This window comes from Ziziphus jujuba, chromosome 5, assembly GCF_031755915.1.
Source record: "Ziziphus jujuba cultivar Dongzao chromosome 5, ASM3175591v1".
Classification (NCBI taxonomy): domain Eukaryota; kingdom Viridiplantae; phylum Streptophyta; class Magnoliopsida; order Rosales; family Rhamnaceae; genus Ziziphus; species Ziziphus jujuba.
The window spans coordinates 12,055,514-12,076,993 of record NC_083383.1 but is presented as its reverse complement, the minus strand read 5'-3'; the positions used below and the strand labels follow the sequence as shown (position 1 = coordinate 12,076,993).

The 21,480-nt window shown below is 32.8% G+C and overlaps 2 protein-coding genes across 4 annotated transcripts; both read left to right on the top strand.

Annotated features, from left to right (window-relative positions):
• The first annotated feature begins 6,724 nt into the window (after positions 1–6,724).
• LOC107420946 (sulfate transporter 1.2) lies at positions 6,725–11,209 on the top strand. Of its 3 annotated transcripts, XM_060817499.1 has the most exons (14): positions 6,725–6,862; positions 7,190–7,519; positions 7,634–7,682; positions 7,783–7,990; positions 8,105–8,285; positions 8,420–8,485; positions 8,576–8,689; positions 8,773–8,889; positions 9,000–9,126; positions 9,219–9,505; positions 9,608–9,798; positions 10,333–10,418; positions 10,534–10,610; positions 10,753–11,209. In XM_060817499.1, the coding sequence occupies exons 2-14, from the start codon at positions 7,193–7,195 to the stop codon at positions 10,894–10,896; spliced, it is 1,974 nt and encodes a 657-aa protein (XP_060673482.1). In that variant the 5' UTR covers positions 6,725–6,862; positions 7,190–7,192; the 3' UTR covers positions 10,897–11,209. The 3 variants fall into 3 exon arrangements, with proteins under 3 accessions (XP_060673482.1, XP_048332429.1, XP_024930843.2); XM_048476472.2 differs by lacking the exon at positions 6,725–6,862 and having other exon boundaries at positions 7,052–7,519; positions 10,736–10,911; XM_025075075.2 differs by lacking the exon at positions 6,725–6,862 and having other exon boundaries at positions 7,053–7,519.
• Positions 11,210–16,326: 5,117 nt separating this feature from the next.
• LOC107420957 (uncharacterized) lies at positions 16,327–20,704 on the top strand. Its single transcript, XM_016030055.4, has 10 exons — positions 16,327–16,641; positions 16,731–17,035; positions 17,339–17,477; positions 17,735–17,856; positions 18,016–18,219; positions 18,757–18,816; positions 19,210–19,348; positions 19,670–19,788; positions 19,921–20,145; positions 20,306–20,704. Exons 1-10 carry the CDS (start codon positions 16,428–16,430, stop codon positions 20,498–20,500), a joined length of 1,722 nt encoding a protein of 573 aa, XP_015885541.2. The 5' UTR covers positions 16,327–16,427; the 3' UTR covers positions 20,501–20,704.
• The last annotated feature ends 776 nt before the right edge of the window (positions 20,705–21,480 follow it).

Below are 21,480 nucleotides of genomic sequence, written 5' to 3'. Positions count from 1 at the left end.
GAATAGTGAAGATTTGCATAGACCACAGAATGGATGAAATGAATGTGCTTTGACTTTGCTTTTCCAAGCAAAAAATAAAATAAATAAATAAACTGTGAATCTCATTAAGATTTACAGAACAATCTTACCAGTTTTTTTCTAGTCATTCATGGAGTTTGTACCTTAAATGTAGTAGTTTCACTTTCACCTGTATTCTGAAGATTATGCTTGAGAATATAGAAATGAATTTTTTATTTTTATTTTATTTTTCTCTTGAATATTATATTTTGTAGTTATCAACATCAAAATGCTCTGCAGACATTCCAAAAGCAAACGAGGCCGGCCTTTTAGAAACTTTCTCAATCTAGTAAAAAGTAGTCTTTTGCTCTTGGAATAAGGCTTTTTTTGTTTTTTTGTTTTTTTTATTCCCAAGAATAAGTATAACAAAGTTTTGGATTATATAATTAACCAAAACAAACCGATTAATTTCCATGTGCAAATATAATTATAGGTTCCACCTGAGCATTTATTCAAAACATAAAAAATGTTATTTTATTCCGCGCATAAATTTATGGACAAATTATTCAAACACTTTTTTACATTTCCTTCCTGTTAAAGTGCAACTCTTTTATATATAAAATTATGAAAAATTTTCGTGTTAGTTGTAATTTTTCTATATTTTTTACGCATGAATAAGTGTAATAGATGTAATAACTTTGAGAAATGCAAAAGAATTTTTTTTTTTTTTTGAGCTAGCTCATATTTTTTTATTTTTTTATTTTTTATTTTTATTATATTTAAATAATCAAACAATGGAAATTCCATCCTTTAAACTAAGGGCATACCTGTGATCATTATATGTGCCTAGTTAGATGAAAAAAGAGTTATGGTTCATATAATTTGTCATTTGCATACCCAAATTATTACGATGGTAAAAGTGTTAATGATAAAAGTGAGCAACAAATAATGACATAGGTAGAATCAATGAACAAACCCGACCAATAAATAATGACATGGTCAGAATGAGTGATCAAAGCCGCCAATCATAATATTGAAAATTCACATCATTTTCAAAAAATATATTATCTATATATATAAAATTCACATTTTTTTTTTTTTTGATAATGGGATTGTGGGACGAACCCTAAAAAAAGATATTTTAGAATACCTCATTTTAATCTTATTTCATCCCTCTCTTTCCTCTCAATCTTTGAACATTGTTTAATGAGAAAGTCTATTATTTCCTACACAAAAACTTTTACTTCGAATTCCTCAACATTAATGATAAAAAAATGCAAAAAAAAAAAAGAAAAGCAACAATATTATAGGATGTATTGGCTGGGGATCCAGTGGTAATATTATATAACAGTATAATTTTTTTTTTTCGTTTGTTATTATTTATAACAATATTTTGTATATTTGTTATTCCGAATTTATAACATTCTAAATATGAATATAAATGATTTATCAACTGAACTAACACATAAAATGCTAAAACTCAGGTGCAAAGGAAAATATATATATTTTTTAAAATCTTGCAAAAACAATTATTTGTTTTTATATTTTTAAAAAAATTAAATTAAAAAAGAACATATTCATATATGTTTAAAATAATAAACAACATGTCTAAAATAATAAACTAGGTTTTTTTATTATTATAAAAACTTGCATAATTACAAAAATATTATTCCTTAATAAATCTAACAGGTTTATCATATTTTATCCATTAAGACCTATTAATTTATTAAATTAAATTTGGTTATACTGATATGAATATGATACGATATCGTTAAATCTAAACTTGCAAATTATTGTATGAGTTCCTAACGTATTATCATATTATGTAACATTTTGCCAAACCTATTATTCACAAGAATAATTTAGATATCACAAATGAAATGATTAAGTTCTATGATAAGAAAAATCCCACTAGAAAAATATTTCATTCATTACTTCAAAAGTATCAGTGGTGGGCTTCTTAAGGTTGATAAACCAAGGAGGGACGAGTGTATATATATATACAATCCGTTTATGGTGTAGACGGTCCTTATGCGAACTACAATATTGGTGACGGTTTTTCATAGTATTGGTGATGATTTTCTAAAAAACCGTCTTTAATACTATGAAAAATAGTCACTAATACTGCGGTTCTCATGCGAACCGTCCTCACTATAGAATATCCGTATATATATACACCTAAATAATGAATACAAATTTCAATTATGATTTGGAACTTAGTGTATCCAATTTCTGCTAGAGTTTTGCCATAATTGCATTTTACTATTGGTGTTTTCAAATTTTACTATTGATATATCCTTTTCAATAGTAAATACCAATGTCAATACCAAATTTTGAGATTATATCTCCAATGATATATGGCAAGCAATGATATTATCAAATATATATTTTATTTAATCATATTATTTTATTTTATAAAAAGAGTTAGGGTTGGATCCTACTTCTTTAACTTTAAGAATTTAAAAAATTAAAAAAATTCTATTATGTAGTGGAGCCTACTGCAAAAAAATATCAATTACATATTTTATTTAATATCCCATTAAACACACAAATAGCATAACTATGCTATATTTTAGTGTTTTAATGAAAAAACACAATGCCATTAAAGATGATTTAATGAACACTAACTATATTCCCTTGACACAAAGAAAACAACTACATATTACTTCCAAAATTGATGTCCACTAGTAAAAAAAAAAATGTTTTAGCATCTTTGATTTTTTATTTATTTATTTATTTTTTTTGGGTAATAAGCATCTTTCATTTGTTTGGAATGCACACATTAAACAACCTTTTTTTTTTTTTTTTTTTTTTTTTTGGTAATAAGCATCTTTCATTTGTTTGGAATGCACACATAAAACAACTTTGTAACCCAACAAATCTCATTACTAAGATCTAGGTTTGGATGCGCCATCATTATATATATCCGACAAATTTTATTGTAGTGGAGCCTATTACAAAAAAATATCAATTACATATTTTATTCAATATTCCATTAAACACACAAAAAAATAACTATGCTATATTTTAGTGTTATAATGAAAAAACACAGCCATTAAAGATGATTTAATGAACACTAACTATATTCCCTCCACACAAAGAAAACAACTATATATTACTTCCAAAATTGACAGCCACTGGTAAAAAAAATAAAATAATAATGATTTAGCATCTTTGATTTGTTTAGAATGCACACATAAAATAACTTTAATAACCCAAGAAATCTCATTACTAAGATCTAGGTTTGGATGAGCCGTTATTACATATGTTCGTCACATCTTTTATTTTATTTTCTAATTCTTATTGATGTATGTAGATATGATAAAGACATGGGGAAAAAAAGAAGAGAATACGAACAAGGTCAAATAAGCTTCAAAATATTGGAATCAAAGGTTATGTGGGTGCGCAGGTGAGTATGGTCTATGGATGGCTTTGGAAAGGTACACTGGTGGCTTTTCTACTTCGCAAAATTTTTGTTTGATTTGTAGCCAAAGAGGGACCATGTTTTCACAAAGTCAAATCACTTCCAATCTCCTCCATCCATCCGTCTTTCTGTCTATATCATCTAAGTGGCAGATCTGCAATATCTATGCCAGTGCTTTCTTCAAATGCACTTTAGCCAACCTTTTGCTATTCTTCATAAATTATAACTCTTGCTAACTAGGAGTTCTATGATTTCCCTGGGGTTGTATATGAGAATATTTGTTTTTTATTTTTTATTTTATTAATATAATAAAATAATATTTTATATTTTAAATTATAAATTTTAAGAAAAATAAATTTAAAATTAAATATATATATATATATTTATTCTAAATTTATTATACAATATTAAATTTAATTATTTATAAATTTTAATTTTTTTATTACTTATCTTCATGAGAAAATTTAATTTTGAAAAAAATTAATTTCTAATAAATTAAATATCAAAAATTAATTTTTCAACTAATTTTAATATTTTTTAAATGAAAACTAACAAAATTTTAGATGTGGGAGCAACATAGTCTAAATACAAAAACTTACAGCTAAATAATCCTATTTTTTAGAAAAGTATTAAATTCAATTGCCCCTACTCACATGTATTAAAAAACAAAAAAAAAAAAAAAAAAAAAAAAAACAGGGGAAAAATTTATTGATGTTTTTGATTTTATTACTGAATGAAACCTTAAACTGAGTTCCATTAATGTGGATACTCCCACATTTTCGAAGAAAAGCGATGAGTACGATCTACGGACATTTGAACCCTTGCTTTGACTTTTCCAGCGTGCACGTGGACCCGATATTTTGCCTCCTGTCTGTATGAAATCGCCTATTGTCGACGACGTCTTCGTGTACCCAAATTCCTAAAAAAACAAAATAATAATAATAATAATATATTCAAGTTATTTTCCTCCTTCAGTGTTCTGCATTTTGCTTTCCCTGCTGAGAATTTTTTTTCTTTTCTTTTTTTTTTATATTGTGTTTATTTTTTGTTTATTTTTTTTTTTGAAATAGATTTTGTTTATTGGGTTTGCTCAAATTTGTTTGCCGGATCATAAATATAATAAAAATTTTCTCGTCAACCAAACAAGCAAGAAAATTCATAAAAAAGGAAAAGGATTTAATATCAAATCTTATTTTTTCCGGAAGAGGGGTGATACTTTTTCTATCTTATTATTATTATTATTATTATTATTTTTTCCCTTCAAACGGTGCCATAAAGAGCTATTACGAAGAGGAAGGTGTTTGTTGCGTGATTCATTGAACCTAGACTTGATTTTTTTTGGGGGTTTACTCTTCTTTACTTTCATTATATATTTCTTGAATTTTTTATGGAAAGAATTTATTCACATTTTTGTGTTTCTGAGGACCATCAAGTGTGGGGGGAGAAGAAAGGCTAGGTGGTAAGTGATTCTGACCTATACATTTCTGATATATCATATAATATCAGTTTCTTTGCAAAAACCCATTTATATTTTATTGAGTAGATTTGTGATAAAGGAAGACCTTTTCAATTGTACCTCCCACTATCAACGGTTTTCATGAGGAGCTTATGAAAGAGGTGAGTATTTGATGTTAGAAAATTGAGGTATGGAACGGCTGAAGTAAAAATTACAAAAATAAAAAATTTATGTATAAAATATTTAAATAAAATATACGTAAAATAATTTATAATTGTAAAAAAAAAAAATTTATTATAATAAAAAATACAATAATTTTTTTTAAAATAAAAAATTTATAATTAATAATACTCTCTCTTTTATATAAGAAAAAATATACACCTTCTCTTTTAGAAAGGAAAAAAAGGGAACATTTAAGAGAAACCTTTTTGATAATTCTCTTTCTAATATTCTCTTCTATCTCTTTCCTTTCTTTGTTTCTCTCACACGAAAATGGAATCGGCTTGCCTCAAAAAATGGAATTGGCTTTCCATGAGATGGGATGATAATGCTAAGCGAGGAGATGTGTATATATAATATATATAGATTCATAGGCGGTTCAAGAGGCAGTGCAAAATGGAGGCATATGTCGGAAAATTTGAGGCAATTTATTTACCACCTTTTAGTAGCTGTCATGAAGCTAGATTTTGCTTGCCTGTGTTCCACTGCCTTAGTCAAACTTAAGGAAGTTTTGCTGCTGCAAGCTATAGGCACCTGCACTGCCTTTGACTTGTCAAGATCATTTATTGCAAAAAAAAAAAAAAAAAAAAAAAAAAGTGGCTTTACCTCGTTTACTGCCACATTTGGGGTCCATTTTAGACTTTACTCCCTCACTATCTTTTGTTCGTTGAAATGTTAATAAAGAAACTCTTAAGTTGGAACTGGGTGTTTGATTGTCATGTATGTATGTTGGATGGTTTTCATATTAGAATCAATTCAGTATAAATATGCTTTGGTCTGATTCAAAGTTTTTCTTCCACTGGCGTGATTGGTACTTCAACTTTAAGCAGATTTTAAAGAAATTTTCACTTTAGTTTTTTTTATTATTTATTATTATATTTTTATAACACAATCTTTTTCAGGAATAATAGCATATTTTTTAGATGTGACGCTGAAGCTAGTACTAGAGATAATATTAACTAACTTTATGGGGCAACTTTAAGCAGATGTAATGCTTCCGATTCGCTTTGTTGGTCTCAAGCATGAGTCAGGTAGCCCCTTCGGTAGATACACATTAATTTACTTTATGCGGAAATTTCAAAGATCAAACTTTTAGTAATAAGAGACAATTCTTCACATTGACAAGTCCACCACTTTTTCTAGTTGAATTGGGTACACTTGAATTTTTTTTGGCTTTATTTGTTTATTTTTGTCTGGTTGATAAGTTTTCTTTTGCGCTCTGGCCCTCACAAGTGACAACTAATATTCACACTGATCACCCGGAGTTGGCAGAAGCATTTGGAGTGTTGCAGGGTTTAGTTTTAGCCAAGGAGAAAGGTTGTTCTAAAGTTTGGTTAGAATCTGATGCGAGGAATGTTTAAAAAACATAGAAAAAAATGTACGTAAAATAAGAGTTTTATATTAAAATTAAAGGAATGGCAATATTGTAATAAATACAAAAAGGTGAAATTATTGTTTTGAACAGTGCATTGATTTTGGAAAAAATTGTGAAACACGTATCAATTGTAGAAATGAGCGAGTGTGTCAGCGTGTGTGCAAGTGGGTATTGCTGGCAGTCTTCTATTTTCAAACCATTTGAGCCGTTGATTATTTAATCTAATGGTATCCAATATTTAGTACGTCCGGACAATAGAACCTCTCCCTACATATATTTGTATAGGTACACGTATATGCATGTCATTCTCAATTGGTGCTTGGATGGACTTATGATTTAAAAGCGTTGCTTCTGCAGAGCATTTATCGGCATTGTCCATTCTCTTCATTGGGTTAGTTTCAGTTTTTCCTCAACTAGCACTTTTGGCTAATTGCTTCGGTTTTGTTATTCAAACTTGCTTTGGATCCTGTGTGATATGTATGTATGTATATATATATATATATATATATATGCATTTCTTTGTGTTGAATATAAGCTATATGAAGTGGTTGATTAGCTAAGCCTTTATCTAAATTAGGAAAGGGTCGTGGTTGATGCTTTTTTGCATGTAAAAAAGGAGCTGTTTCCATGTGTTTTAGTTGCATGTATATGCCTTCCCCTTTTGACTCTGTTGTTCATTTTCCCCATAATTGTAAAGGTGAACTCTTTTCTATCGCAGTCTATGGGGCATTCAACCGACGAAGAACTTGAAACTAGAGAGATGGATGTTAGAAGTCTCTCATCCTCGCAACGCCAGGCACCATATGTGCACAAGGTTGGAGTTCCTCCGAAGCAAAATCTCTTCAAGGAGTTCAAAAACACCGTGAAAGAAACATTCTTTGCAGATGACCCTCTACGTCCATTCAAGGATCAGCCAAGGTCTCGAAAATTCATCCTCGGTATGCAGGCAATTTTCCCCATACTTGAATGGGGAAGAAATTACAGTCTAGCTAAATTCAGAGGGGATCTAATATCTGGACTAACCATTGCAAGTCTCTGCATTCCTCAGGTAGATTTGTTTGTTCCTTAGATCTTTGTAATATAAGCTTAGAGAAAAGATTGTGAAATTCATGTCTTTTTACCACAAACCAATTGTGACAATCTCTTTTTGACTGGCAAACAGGACATTGGATATGCAAAACTTGCAAATTTGGTTCCACAGTATGGGTTATGTAAGTTAGTTACCATTTTACTTGCTGATACTTTTGATTGCCAATCATTGCTTTTTATTGGCTTTTTTCTAATGGATTTTTAGGTCTAAATCTGTTTCAGACTCCAGTTTTATTCCACCCCTTGTCTATGCCTTCATGGGTAGCTCAAGAGATATAGCCATTGGACCAATTGCTGAGGCGTCTCTGTTGTTGGGTACCCTGCTTCAGAATGAGATTGATCATGTTACTCATAAAGCAGAATATCTGCGGCTCGCATTTACAGCTACTTTTTTTGCTGGGATCATCCAGGCCACTCTTGGGATTTTGAGGTAGTTGAATACTTACAGTTTTCTTGTCCCAAAGCTAGAAGATTTTTACAGCTTAAAATCTTTCATGCTGTTTTCTTGTTGCTTAAGATTTTTCTTTTTGTTTCTGTTGATCAGATTGGGTTTCTTGATCGATTTCCTATCCTATGCTGCCTTTGTTGGTTTTATAGGTGGAGTTGCTATCACCATAGCCCTTCAACAGCTTAAGGGCTTTCTTGGTATCAAAAACAAAAACTTCACAAAGAAAACCGATATAATCTCTGTAATGCATTCTGTAGCGAAGTCAGCCCATCATGGAGTAAGTTATAAATGATCTTTTTCCCTTCAAGTTTTCTTACCTCTTGCATGGCGAACGTATTCTGCACATTAAGAATGTGCAGCTTAGAGAAGTTTCCCAAGTTACTGATTCCTTATCTTTCAACATGTTTGCAGTGGAACTGGCAGACCATAGTCATTGGAGTCGCATTTTTAAGTTTTCTTCTAGTTGCTAAATGCATAGTAAGAATCTCAAATCACTAGGAGAAGTTGCCTTATGTTGATCTAAACTCATGATTTTTTTCTAATTCACGCATTTTTTGTGGTTTACAGGGAAAGAAGAACAGGAAACTCTTCTGGGTGCCTGCAATTGCCCCACTGATATCGGTTATTATTTCTACTTTTTTTGTGTACATAACGCATGCAGAAAAAGAAGGGGTCGAAATTGTAAGTACATCTCATCGTTTATTACCTCTCCTTTTGATAGGACATGACCAAGGATGCTAAAAGTTTTCATTCATTGTATGAAGGTGAGGCATATAGAAAAAGGAATCAATCCTTCATCCGTGAGAAAAATACATTTCAGTGGTGAAAATCTCGCAAAAGGTTTCAGAATTGGTGTTGTGGCGGGTATGATATCAATGATGGTGAGCCAAATTTTCAAGTCATCTTTTCTCTTACAAGAAAATTGGGTCCTCACTAACTTGTTGCAACTAGACCTTTAAAAATTTCATTATTTGTGGGATGGATTTATCAGGAAGCTGTAGCAATTGGAAGAACTTTCGCTTCTATGAAGGGCTATCAACTTGATGGAAACAAAGAAATGGTAGCACTTGGAGCCATGAACGTCGTTGGCTCGATGACTTCCTGCTACGTGGCGACGGGTGAGTAAGAAACAATACAAGTTATAAAAACTTCCTAAATATAAGTTACAGATATAAGTTATCCGCTTATATCTATATGTCCTTGTTTGCAGCCTCAAGCTCTCGCTCTGCACTGAATTACAGGGCTGGCTGCCAAACTGCAGTCTCCAACATTGTGATGTCCTGTGTTGTATTTCTTACATTGGAATTCATCACACCACTTTTCATGTACACCCCGAATGCTGTACTTGCTGCCATCATCATCTCTGCTGTGATAGGCTCTATCGATTTTCAGGCAGCAGTCTTGATATGGAAGATCGATAAATTTGATTTTATAGCTTGCATGGGAGCCCTTTTGGGCGTCATATTTGCATCTGTTGAGATAGGCCTCCTAATTGCGGTAATCAATACGTGAAACAATGTTGAGTCACAAAGTGGCCACTAGAGAGGAATGATTTAGGTGATTTGATCCTAATTTTTTATTTTTTCTATGACTATTTAGGTCTCCATATCCTTTGCTAAAATTCTCTTTCAAGCAACTAGACCCTGTACTGCAATTCTTGGAAAGATACCTAGGACAACCGTGTACAGAAACATCCAACAATACCCAGAAGCCACTAAGGTCCCTGGGATTTTGATTGTGAGAGTTGATTCTGCTATTTATTTTTCCAACTCCAACTACATAAAGGAGAGGTATATATTTTTCCCCTCTTACTGTTATACTCGGCTCATATAATTGTTTTCTACATTCAACTTCTTCAATAAGGAAAAAAAGAAACTATGCAGATTATCATCAACCAAGACACTACTGAAAGTTTATGAAACACAAATATGACTTTATTTTGATAACCAACTATAATTTAGAAAATTCAATTTTGATAACCAGCTATACTTTAGAAAATTCATCTAACTTCAATATGTCTACACCTGTGGTTGAATGACGCTCCTACTGTAAATTTCTTTAGATATTCTACTTTTTGACCAAATACGGTATTAATAATCCAATTGTGCTGTTTCCTTGACTTTGTTGATGTTTTGTGCTATGGGTACAGTATGTTTTTAAGTCATTAAGTAAAGTTTGGCCTTGATGGGTTTCCACATGGAAGAAAAAAGAAAAAAAAAAGAAAAAAGAAGGCAAAAGTATGCAGACTTTTAGTTCTTAAAGTCTGATTAGGTAGAGTTTTTAGTAGCTTCTCATGGTGTTGCTCAATTTCAACTTTCGTACAGGATATTGAGATGGTTGACTGATGAAGAGGAAGTGACCAAAGCATCCTACATAACGAATATTCAGTTTTTGATAGTTGAAATGTCACGTAAGCTGTCTCTTCTTACCAACTTCGTTTTCAGACCATTAACCTAATCCGTCTTTGTTTCTCATGTGAATGCATTTCTCGATTTTTATGCTTGTTTGTTTTGTTTTGGCTTCAGCTGTTACCGATATTGACACCAGTGGCATTCATGCCTTTGAAGAATTGTACCGTAGTCTCCAAAAGAGAGACGTTCAGGTAAATATATCCTCTTTCCGTATCGCATAATTAATCAACTTATGTATGTGACAGCATTTTATTAGCTACTTAGGAACAAAATCTAAGTGCTATGATAGTTATAAGTCTGGTTGCCTTACCTCTAGTATTGTACATTGAACAGCTTGTTCTTGCGAATCCCGGTCCAGTGGTGATGGACAAGCTTCACACTTCCAATTTTGCGAGTTTGATTGGCGAGGACAAATTCTTCCTGACAGTTGCAGATGCTGTTGGAGCCTGTTGTCCAAAACTGGTGGAAGAAGCTTGATGAAGTAATATCGGGATGCCATAGTTGTTGTATATAAAAAGAGATACATGAGAATGCTGTGTTGAATTGGAAAATTAAGTTACGGACATGTCCAGTTGAGTATTGGATGGTGGGGCAAAACCAAAAAAAATAAAAAAAATAAAAAAAAAAGGCATTTGAAAGAGCTTCACCAGTGTAGTGCCCTTCACCCCATGTTTCAATTGTCCATAGAATCTTTCTCTCTTGTGTCTCCAAGATTATTGCAACCTTGGCCTCATATCCTCAAGTAATTGAGGGATTTTGTTTTCTTCCAATACCTAAAAATGGATTTCACTTTTTCTGTGATCTCTTTTCCAAAATGTTAAAATTTGAGAAAGCACTCAAAGCAGCAAGGAAAATTTACAACTTAAATACAAGGTTTGCTTATAAAGACCAATTGACTTGGAGTAAAACAGTAAGCTTCATGACATGTTTGTACTCAGATCAATCTATGAAGTTAACATATTGATTAAATGAGCAAAGAGAAATTAAGAATGTGTATGAACTAAAAAATGGGGTTCTGAATTGTTAGTTCAATACCTGCAGTTAGCTGAGGGCAATGCTAAAAACTCTTACCGATTGATAAACGAGGCCTATAGCAAATGAAAGAGAGCTCATGGTTAGCTATTTGAATATGAAAATGTTCCCATGATGATTAATTCTGAGCTCAATTTATAGTAATTAAGAGATTAGTGCAGAGCAGTTTCCTTTTTCATGAAAACTTGGCACACCAGCATTCTTTTACTTGATGCAAAACCAAATAATGAAAGAAAATTGGCCACACCAACTAAAGAGCAATTTCCTTTAAAGTGAGCTAGTATAGTTGTTGAGCTGCATTTCATAGACACTGATTTGGTTTATTACCAATTTGAAACATAATGAAACTTCTTTTCACTTTTGCCTTACGGATAAGAAAACTCAGCTTAAATGGATTATTGCATCTCATACTTATGATACAAGTTCATTGTTTTTAATTATTCCACATGGAAAAGGAAAAAAGAACAATATAGTTATATTTATATATATATATATATATATCAAATTTTTTAGTGTAGAACGCAGCTCATATATCTTATTAAGAAATAGACAGCTAAAGCTAAATTGAAATAAACAAATGTTAAAGAGAATCATTGAAACGAAATAATCAAACAGAAGAGAAAAGATTAATGACCTACAATGGGCAACTAGTAGAATATTCATGGAGGATGTTTTGGGGTTGTGCTCATTGAAATAAAAAAGAAAATCCCTTATTTACCTTATGATCTAGTGCCAAGGGAACCAAACAAACTAGCTGATTGGCTTGCAAGAAAGAAAGGCGCGAATGTAGGAAGCTAAGCTAGCTTCTATCTGGATGATGCTTTAGCTACTTTACAGCAGGTCTTCCTGCTATATATGAACGTTTAATTGTATTTTCCCTGTGGACTATTGACACAAAACAAAGCATAAGAAAGCAATCACAGGTTTTTTTACTTCAAAAAAAAAAAAAAAAAAAATTATTTTTGGTTGAATTAATAGAAAGATGTAATAAATAAGAGATGCTAGTCAATCGATTTCGAACGAACTAATTAAATTCACATAAATATTCTTCATGTAAAAAACTGTTTTCTCTTGTGTTTTTTTTCTCTTGTTTCTTGTGGAAACAACAAAGTTGCCGACTGAATAGTTGAAAAGCTTTGAGTAGAACTTTACCACCATTCTTGGGGAACGGTTTTTCCCTCTTGAGCTTCAACGTCTTATCCTATCTCATGTAACTATTATCTTCTTCATCGAATTTGCTCTTTATTGTCCAAAAAAGTAACTAAATTCGCATATCAGGTGCGTTTTCTAACAATTTATTAACTTTACTGGGCCATTGAAATTGAACATTTAATCTTTTGCCATGTATAACAAGGGATGTCTTAATACTTACCAGCTAGAGAAGAAGAACATGCTTTGGCAGCTTAAAACAAACAATATTGAGCTAAATATATGTTAAAGATGGTTCTCTGATATATAATATGAAATCTATGATCAAAGATCATAGAATTAACGAGAAGAATATTGTTTGCACAATTTAGATGCCAATTAGAAAAACTATCAAGCTTAGTCTGAACTCAAGAATCAAGATCTGCGTGTGGAAAAAACTAAAAGCTGAAAATTTTTAGCTGTAGTCAAGAGTGTTTCAACTAAATTAACCCACTAATACAGTTCTAAACTAGTTTGCACTTGAAAAATTTTCCCTAAAGCTATTGATGATTGTCTGCATGGAAGATTCAACACTGCCAAAGTGTTCCCTGTGCGCAACTCTATTTCGAATCCACCAGAAGTGTTCCAAAATGGTGGAACTGAACAGGAAGAAATCACCTTTGTCTGCGGAATGTACTGGGAGCACTCCCTGCGGCTCCATGAGGCAATTTAGGTAAGAAGACAAGTTGTTACATGGAGTGCTCTCCCATCTAATACTCCAAGGACTAGCAAACCAAATCCGCTTTGCCAAATCGCAATGAAAGAACACGTGAACTTCGTTTTCACTACTCTCCCAGCTATGCATGCATGCTTGACTATGACTCCTCTGGAAGCCAAGTTGTCCTTCACAGGTAATCCTCCATTAGAGAGTTTCCAAAGAAAAAATTTTGACCTTTCATGCAGATGGCTTTTCCACGTGAACTTCCACCAGCTATTGTTGTTTTCTATAAGCCCCTCTTCAAGGCTATAAGCTGACTTGACATAGAAACAGCTTGTCTTGGATCCCAACCAAACTACCTTATCCTTGTCGTCACTTTTGGCCCAAAAGATGCGTTTGATTTTCTCCACCGAGGCTTAATCGAATAAGGTAGACAGATAGGCTCCATTCCAAGCTGCGTTACTAAGGTTTAAGGAGTTAACCATTCCTACAGTATTAAGAGCAGAAGGGTGGATTGGGTTAGGTAGGAATCCCGGGTTATTCGGTATCCAAAGGTCTTCCCAATAATTAACATTGTCCCCTTTGCCAACTCTATAGCAGATACCTTTAGCTAGCAGGGGTTTAGTTCGCAGAACACCAGACCAAAGCCAAAAACAACCTTTTTTTCTGTTTACATTTTAGGAAAGAGGTATGAGGAAAGTATTTTGCTTTGAGGGCTTTCACCCAAAGTTTATCCTCTTCAGTTGTCAAGCTCCACCCAAGTTTAGCTATTAAAGCCTTGTTAAAACTTCTTAATCGTTTGATGCCGAGGCCTCCACAGAATTTAGGAGAGCAAAATTTTTTCCATGCAATTGGTATGAAGCTTCGAGTCACCTTCGAATCATTTTTCCAAAAGAACGATCTAGCTAGTTGCTCAAACTTGTCACACCAACCTTTCGGAAGGAGGAAAACTGACATAGTGTAAACAGGAACCGATGCGACGACGTGCTTAACGAGAGTAGCCCTGCCTGCTTGAGACAGTAACTTGGCTTTCCACCCCTGAATTCTTGCCTCAGCTTTTCTTCTCAGCTCTTCAAACGCATTCACCTTATTTCTTTCTACAAAAAGCGGAAAGCCTCGATACTTAATTTTTTTATCAAGTTCTTTCATTCCAAGGCAGCTTTTGATCAAAGCTTTGAATTTTTTTGACAACATTTCGCACACTGTATTATGTTGTATTAGAGTTTTATATTGTATTATCCAATGTTTGATAATGCAAATAGATCGTATAAATTAATACCCTTCTTCATTTTTAATCCGGTCCACAATATATAACTAATACATTCCAAAAGCTTAGTATTAAGTCATACAAAGCTCTAACATGATAGAAAAGCCACGAAACAATGGAGAAACAAGGCTATTAGATCTGATGTGACCAATTCCAAAATTCCGACAACAGCAATGGTGACGGCAACAGCATAGGTGCCGATTGTGATGTCGACGACATAGACACTTATCCTCCTCAACGTCGCTCAGATGCTCTCGGACTTTGGCACCTCCGATTGTCGCTCTCCTTGCAACTCATCTCCAAAACCCTCGATCTTGATTCACCCACTACCATCATTTGTGCTTCCTCTACCACTGACGCCATCAACAAGTTCTTCAACTTGCCTTTTGGGGGTTGATTTCTCAACTGCCTCAAAAATCAAGCTATGGTTTGAAAAATGGGCATAAGGCTTCGAATGGAGAAGAATAGCAGGTCTTTGGATTGAGCCCTTGCCCATTTTTGGAGGTCCAAAGATTATTTGATAATGATGGTGTTTCCTTCAATTTAATTTGATGATGCCCAATTGATTCACACTGCCGATTGATATTTTGGGATTGAAAAAATTAGGGATTGATAGTTTAGGATAGAAAAAATATTAATAATAATAATATATATGAATTTATATACTTTTATTTTAGTAAAAATAAAAATATATAATATAATACAATATAACATTAAACATTGTATAGTATTAATTTATACATTACATTCTAATGCAATCTGTTCCAATCCAATTTGAAATAATACATTTCAATATAACACTGCAAACCAAATGAAACCCCAATGTCCAAAAACTAAATAAATAGGATGTTGGCTGGTAATATGATTGGTTTTTGATTTTTGTATTTTAGTTTTCCCCATTCGAAATTTACTAGTCAATGTTAGTTAAAAGTCGTAAAGTTTGTTAAACATTTAAATTATATATAAAGTTAATGAAAAAAATATAAATACCAATTGAAGTTAATAAAGGAAATAAAAATATAAAGTTAGTAAATGACAAAAACATATAAACGTAGATTAAACGCAATTTCAATTAGTATTAGTTTTTTATTTATTATTTTTAAAAATTTATAGTTATTTAAATTATCTAACAAATCATAACTATCATTAACTAATATCTAATATATATAAGCAAATTACATATAATTAGGTTAAAATAAAACTAAAATGTATACTGCAAAAATTTCATTTATACCATTTTATTTTTATCATTATTTCATTTAAACTTTGAATTTTTAAAAAATTTATTATTTACTTCGATTTTGTTTTCTAATATGATCAAAATTGATTAATCTACTAATTTTTGTCATTTTTATTAGTTAATTTTAATAATTAAAAGTTAATTTTTTTAACCTATAATTATTAATATTAACAGGTAAAAAATAGAAAAAACTGAAAAATGAACATATTTAATATATATAAAAAAAACTAAATGATAATTAATGATAATATTTCAAAAATATACTATTTAAGTAAAATAAAAACATAACTGAAAAATGTGTAAATGAAATTTACTCAAAAATAATCAAATAATCATTAAGTAAAATTTTTTACAAGGAAAATTTTTATTTAAACCTCTTCATTTTTTTCTTAATTATAATAAAATCCATACTTTTGAAAAAAAAAATCATGCTAATAATTTATCTAGAGTTTTTCTAATTAATTTTTACAATTAAGAAAAAAAAATTATAATATGTATTTATAGTAAACTCCTTTCTGCAACATTGATTTGGGCCTGGTTGTGGCCTCTAGAAGAGATGTCCCTCATGTCGGAAACAAAATAAAGACCAAAAGTTGTGGCTCAGCCACCGTCACCGCAGGCTAATGGCTGGGCTACCAGCAGTGCGTTTTCTTAGCAGCAGCAGGCACTCGTACAGGCCAACAACGTCGACCATAGCTTCACTGCTAGCTCACCTCTCAAACTCCCCCATTTCCACTTCTACAAAACCTTCCCTCTTCTTTCCTCCTCCTCTTTGTCACTCCACAAAACCCATCTCCTCCAAAATCCCAGCACCAAAAACTCACCTCACTTCCAGAGGTAAGCAAAGCTAACTGGCTTTTATCCTCTCCAATTTCTACGTTTTTTTGGGTATTTCTCATTTTCTGTTCTTCTTCTTCGTGAAGCAGAGAACACCCTGGTTTTCAAGCGGGACGAGAGGTTGGCAGACGGGGGTTCTGGATCTTTGAATGGGAACGAGCTCACTCAGAGTGCCAGCACGATAGCCGCCATAGTGACATCCATCGGGGGTCCGCCTGGTGCTGTTGGGATTGTCCGATTATCGGGACCCTCTGCGGTGGGTATAGTCGGGCTTGTTTTCCGTCCCGCCGGGAAGAAGAAGAAGAAGAACTGTAGCTCCTATTCTTGGCGACCCACCAGCCATGTTGTGGAGTACGGCGTCGTTGTGGATCCCAATGGCGATGTGGTGGACGAGGTATGTGTGAGTAATTTGAATAATGCTGCTTTAAAAAAAAAAAATTAAAAAAAAAAAAAAAAGCACTCGTGGAGTTGAATGGAAATTGGCTGAATGTGAATTTGTTAACTTTTCTTATGAAGTTTGTAGTGCGTGAGCTTCAATGGTGGACTCTCTAAGAGATTTTTTAATGTGGGATTTTTTTGTAACACTCTTTTTGTTGTTTAGGTTCTGTATTTTAACAATAATAAGGGACAAAAAATGAGCTGAGAGTTTTTTTTTATTTTATATTCAAATGGGGCTTATTGTTACTTAATCTTTTAGGTTTTAGCAATACCCATGTTGGCCCCAAGATCTTACACTCGGGAAGATGTAGTTGAGCTTCAATGTCATGGGAGTGAAGTATGTCTGAACCGTGTTCTGAGGGCTTGTTTAGATGCTGGAGCAAAGCTTGCTGAACCTGGTCAGTTTGATTTTAACATTTTGCTTGACCATCCGAATTACTCAACATTTTGTGAAAAATAAGTTACTTTACAATTGATTATGCTTCAGGATTCATCTTTTGTTGCTCCCTATTTGAAAATCAACTATAAATCACTATATTTCAGATTGATGTCCTGGAAATTCAGTTTTTTGGCTAATGATTACAACAATTTTGTAGAATAGCTTGGATAACGAGGTTGGCATGTGATTTTTTTTTTTTCCTTTTCCCTTTTTCAGGCGAGTTTACTCTCCGTGCCTTTTTAAATGGGCGCTTGGACCTCTCACAAGCTGAAAACGTTGGAAAATTGATTTCAGCAAAGTCTGTAGCCGCTGCAGATGCAGCACTGGCTGGCATTCAGGCATGTCTTCTTTTCAGAACATTAAATATGTTTTTCTGCCTATGATTAAGATTTTATGTTTTTATCTGTAATTGTATTTTTATGCTTTGTGAAACCATTTAGTACCCTTAGTTGCATTGCATATGAGTTAATGTTTTTCGGTCCTTCTCTATTCGACAGGGAGGATTCTCTTCCTTGGTAAAATCACTAAGAATGCAGTGCATTGAGCTGCTTACTGAAATTGAAGCCCGCTTAGATTTTGACGATGAGATGCCACCGCTTGATTTGGGTCTAATAATGAATAAAATAGATTCCATGGCACAAGATGTTGAGCATGCATTGGAGACAGCCAATTATGACAAACTTCTGCAATCTGGATTGCAGGTAATACTTTGCAATATATGTTTGGTGAGGATTCTAGATCATACTTAAAGTTTGTCATATTTTTTCTATTGCATTAAAGTTGCTTAACATTTAAGCAGTCATGCAGAATGCTTCATTTCTGGCAGTTCAATTGTTATCTCCTGCATTGCTATCAGTTTAAGTTCTGTACATATAATTTTTTATTATCGAGAACAGAATTAGTGTATTTCAGTCGTAATAATTTAGGCACATAATAATAAGTATGACATTCATTTGTTGTTCTTCAAAATTTAGATGCATGGATATGGTATGTCTGAATTCCCTGTTTAAATGAATTTTATTTTATCTGTAGTTCTGGTATCCTGAAAGAGACTGTGTTTCTATGTTATCCACTGTGTTTCTATGTTATCCTTTTTTATGTATACTTTGCCATGTGTGTGTATTTAATAGTACCCATAAAATGCCTTAAGCAATATGTTACACTTTTTATTTTTATTTTTTATTATTTTTTTTTTATCTGTTTCTGATTTTGGGTTCTCTTTACCTTAAACCCTGCAGATAGCAATTGTTGGCCGTCCTAATGTTGGAAAGTCAAGTCTGCTTAATGCATGGAGCAAAGTATGTCATGCCATGTGGCATTTTTAAAATGTTTTTATATTAAATTTTATCCAACTGCATGTTTGGTTGATCGGTCTTCAATGTGTTTAGCTTGATTCTAGCATTCTGTAAATGTGATATAATTTACATTTATGGTAAAGCGGGTTTTATGGATTTCATGAATGAAACTGTATTACATAAGCAAAGGAACTATCTGTTATATGCAGTGAACTGCACTTTATGGTACAAACATGATTGATATAAAAGAGAAAGAGGGAAAATAGTATTAATGGTACCATATATCCTGTATGTGTATGATCCTACTACCTCTCCATTTTTTCGGTTAATTCTTTTAAAAAATTAACAAAAGTATTGACTTCTTAATGAGTGCCACATCTTTATATTAGCGTGCAGAGTGAGAGAGCAATAGTTACAGAAATTGCTGGAACTACTCGCGATGTGGTTGAAGCCAGTGTTACAGTTAATGGTATTCCTGTAACCCTTCTTGATACTGCAGGCATCAGGGAAACTGATGACATTGTGGAGAAGATTGGTAAGCCTTAATAATCCTGATGTTTAAAATTCCTTATGTTGATATTCAAAGCAGAGCAAGAAGAAATCAAGCTCACTTTATATCTAGATTATATTTGAACTGGTGTTTAGAGAAATTTTCTTTCAATACCAATATATTTTCAATTTACTAGTAGGTGCCATTGACACACCTTGAAGGGACGAAGCTCTTTCACAGTGTTTGCAAGAGTTTTCTCAAGCAATTTCTTTATCTTCACCGTGTTTTTATACCTAATAAATATCAGTTAAATTATGCATCACTGTTTTTAGAGTACAAATGTCATTTAACCATCTCATGTTACAGGTGTAGAGAGGTCCGAAACAGTTGCTATGGCAGCTGATGTCATTATTATGACTGTAAGTGCTCTTGATGGATGGACAACAGAAGATTCCCTACTCTTAAATAGGATTCAATCTAACAAGGTATGACAAGCCAATTCCTCTGTGTGTGTGTGTGTGTGTGTCTGTGTTGGAGAAGAGGGTGGGAAGTAGTGGTGGCAGAGTGTTTTACTTGTCTGCTTACTAATTACTAATTAATCCATTTTGGAATTACAGAAACTGACTGGATCTTCCACCCCAATGATCCTAGTAATAAACAAAATCGACTGTGTCAAATCTGCCTGCATGGAAGAGGTTCATAAATATGGAAATGCTTTCAGTAAGCATGTTTTAACATGTGCTGTCACTGGCCAAGGAATAAAAGAGTTGGAGATGACAATATCAGAGATTGTGGGTCTCAACAGGGTTCCTAAAGGGGGACGCAGATGGACGGTGAACCAGGTTAATTAACCTTTTATTGTGAATCCAGTTATAAATCTATTTCTGTTTGTGTCCTTCCCTGACAACAACGCTAATATCTTATATTAAAACGGTGAGTCTGGTTTGCATCAAAATTGCGAATATTCTGCTGAAATGTGTGTTGTTATATATGAATCATCAGAGACAATGTGAGCAGCTTGTTCGAACCAAGGAGGCTTTTACAAGCTTGAAGTCATCAATCGCAGAGCAAATACCTTTAGACTTTTGGACAATTGACCTAAGGGATGCTGCATTGGCCCTTGGGCAGATAAGTGGAGAAGACATTTCTGAGGAAGTTCTATCCAACATATTTGGCAAATTTTGTATTGGTAAATGAACAATTTTGTAGCATCTTGACATAATGTAAATTATCCAATATTTTCCCCTTTTTTTTTTTTTAAAAAAAAAAAAATTATTTGGTAGGAAAGAAAATGCTTGTATTTGTTTTTGTTTTGCTTTACACGAGTTTGGTGTCGAAGTCCATATTCAAGTTTACAGAATTTATTTGATTCTAAAAGTTTGTTATGATTGAATATTGTCACTTTGATGAAACTATAATTTGTTTAGGTTCTTAAATTGCCATCCGAACATGGCGTCAAAACCCTTAAAATTGATAATTCATATTATTATACTATTAAAAGCTGAATTATTGTAGACATTCTCTATACCTCAGATGGTGGATTTTACTTTTTTTTTTTTTTTTTTTTTATTGGGAAGGAATTTAAGATGGTTGACAAATTTGTCTAATTTCATAGCAACTATATTGCAAATACAAACAACGGAAATGACATAGCCGCTACTGCTGGCCTTTGGCTTTGGACGGCATTGCATACTTGCCTTGGAATGTGAATGCTGAACACCAATATTCCGGACGGCATAATATCACTCGAAACCAGCATAAACAAAGCAATCCAAAACTAGTGGCACCGTATCTATGTCTATCTATATATATATACACATATGAATAGTTCATTCATATTCTGAAAAAGGTCCCAAAATGTGTTTTAGAATAGGAAGAGAATTGACAAAGGAGGAGTTGAAGGAGAAGGAACAGAGAAAGAAAGCTAAGCAGAAGGAGAAAGAGAAGAAAGCAAAGGAGAAGAGAAAGAGAGAAGAAAGTGTGAGGAAGAGGAAGGAAGAGAAAAAAATGGAGAAGAGCAGACAAGCAGGTGAAGGTATGAAAAAGAAACAAGACAAGGAGAAGAAGAAACGCCAGGAGTTGAAAAAACGAGAGAAAGAAAAACTGAAGAAATAGACCAACAACACTACAGAAACTTTGTGCTTTAAATTACCAAATTATATATATTATATCTTGTA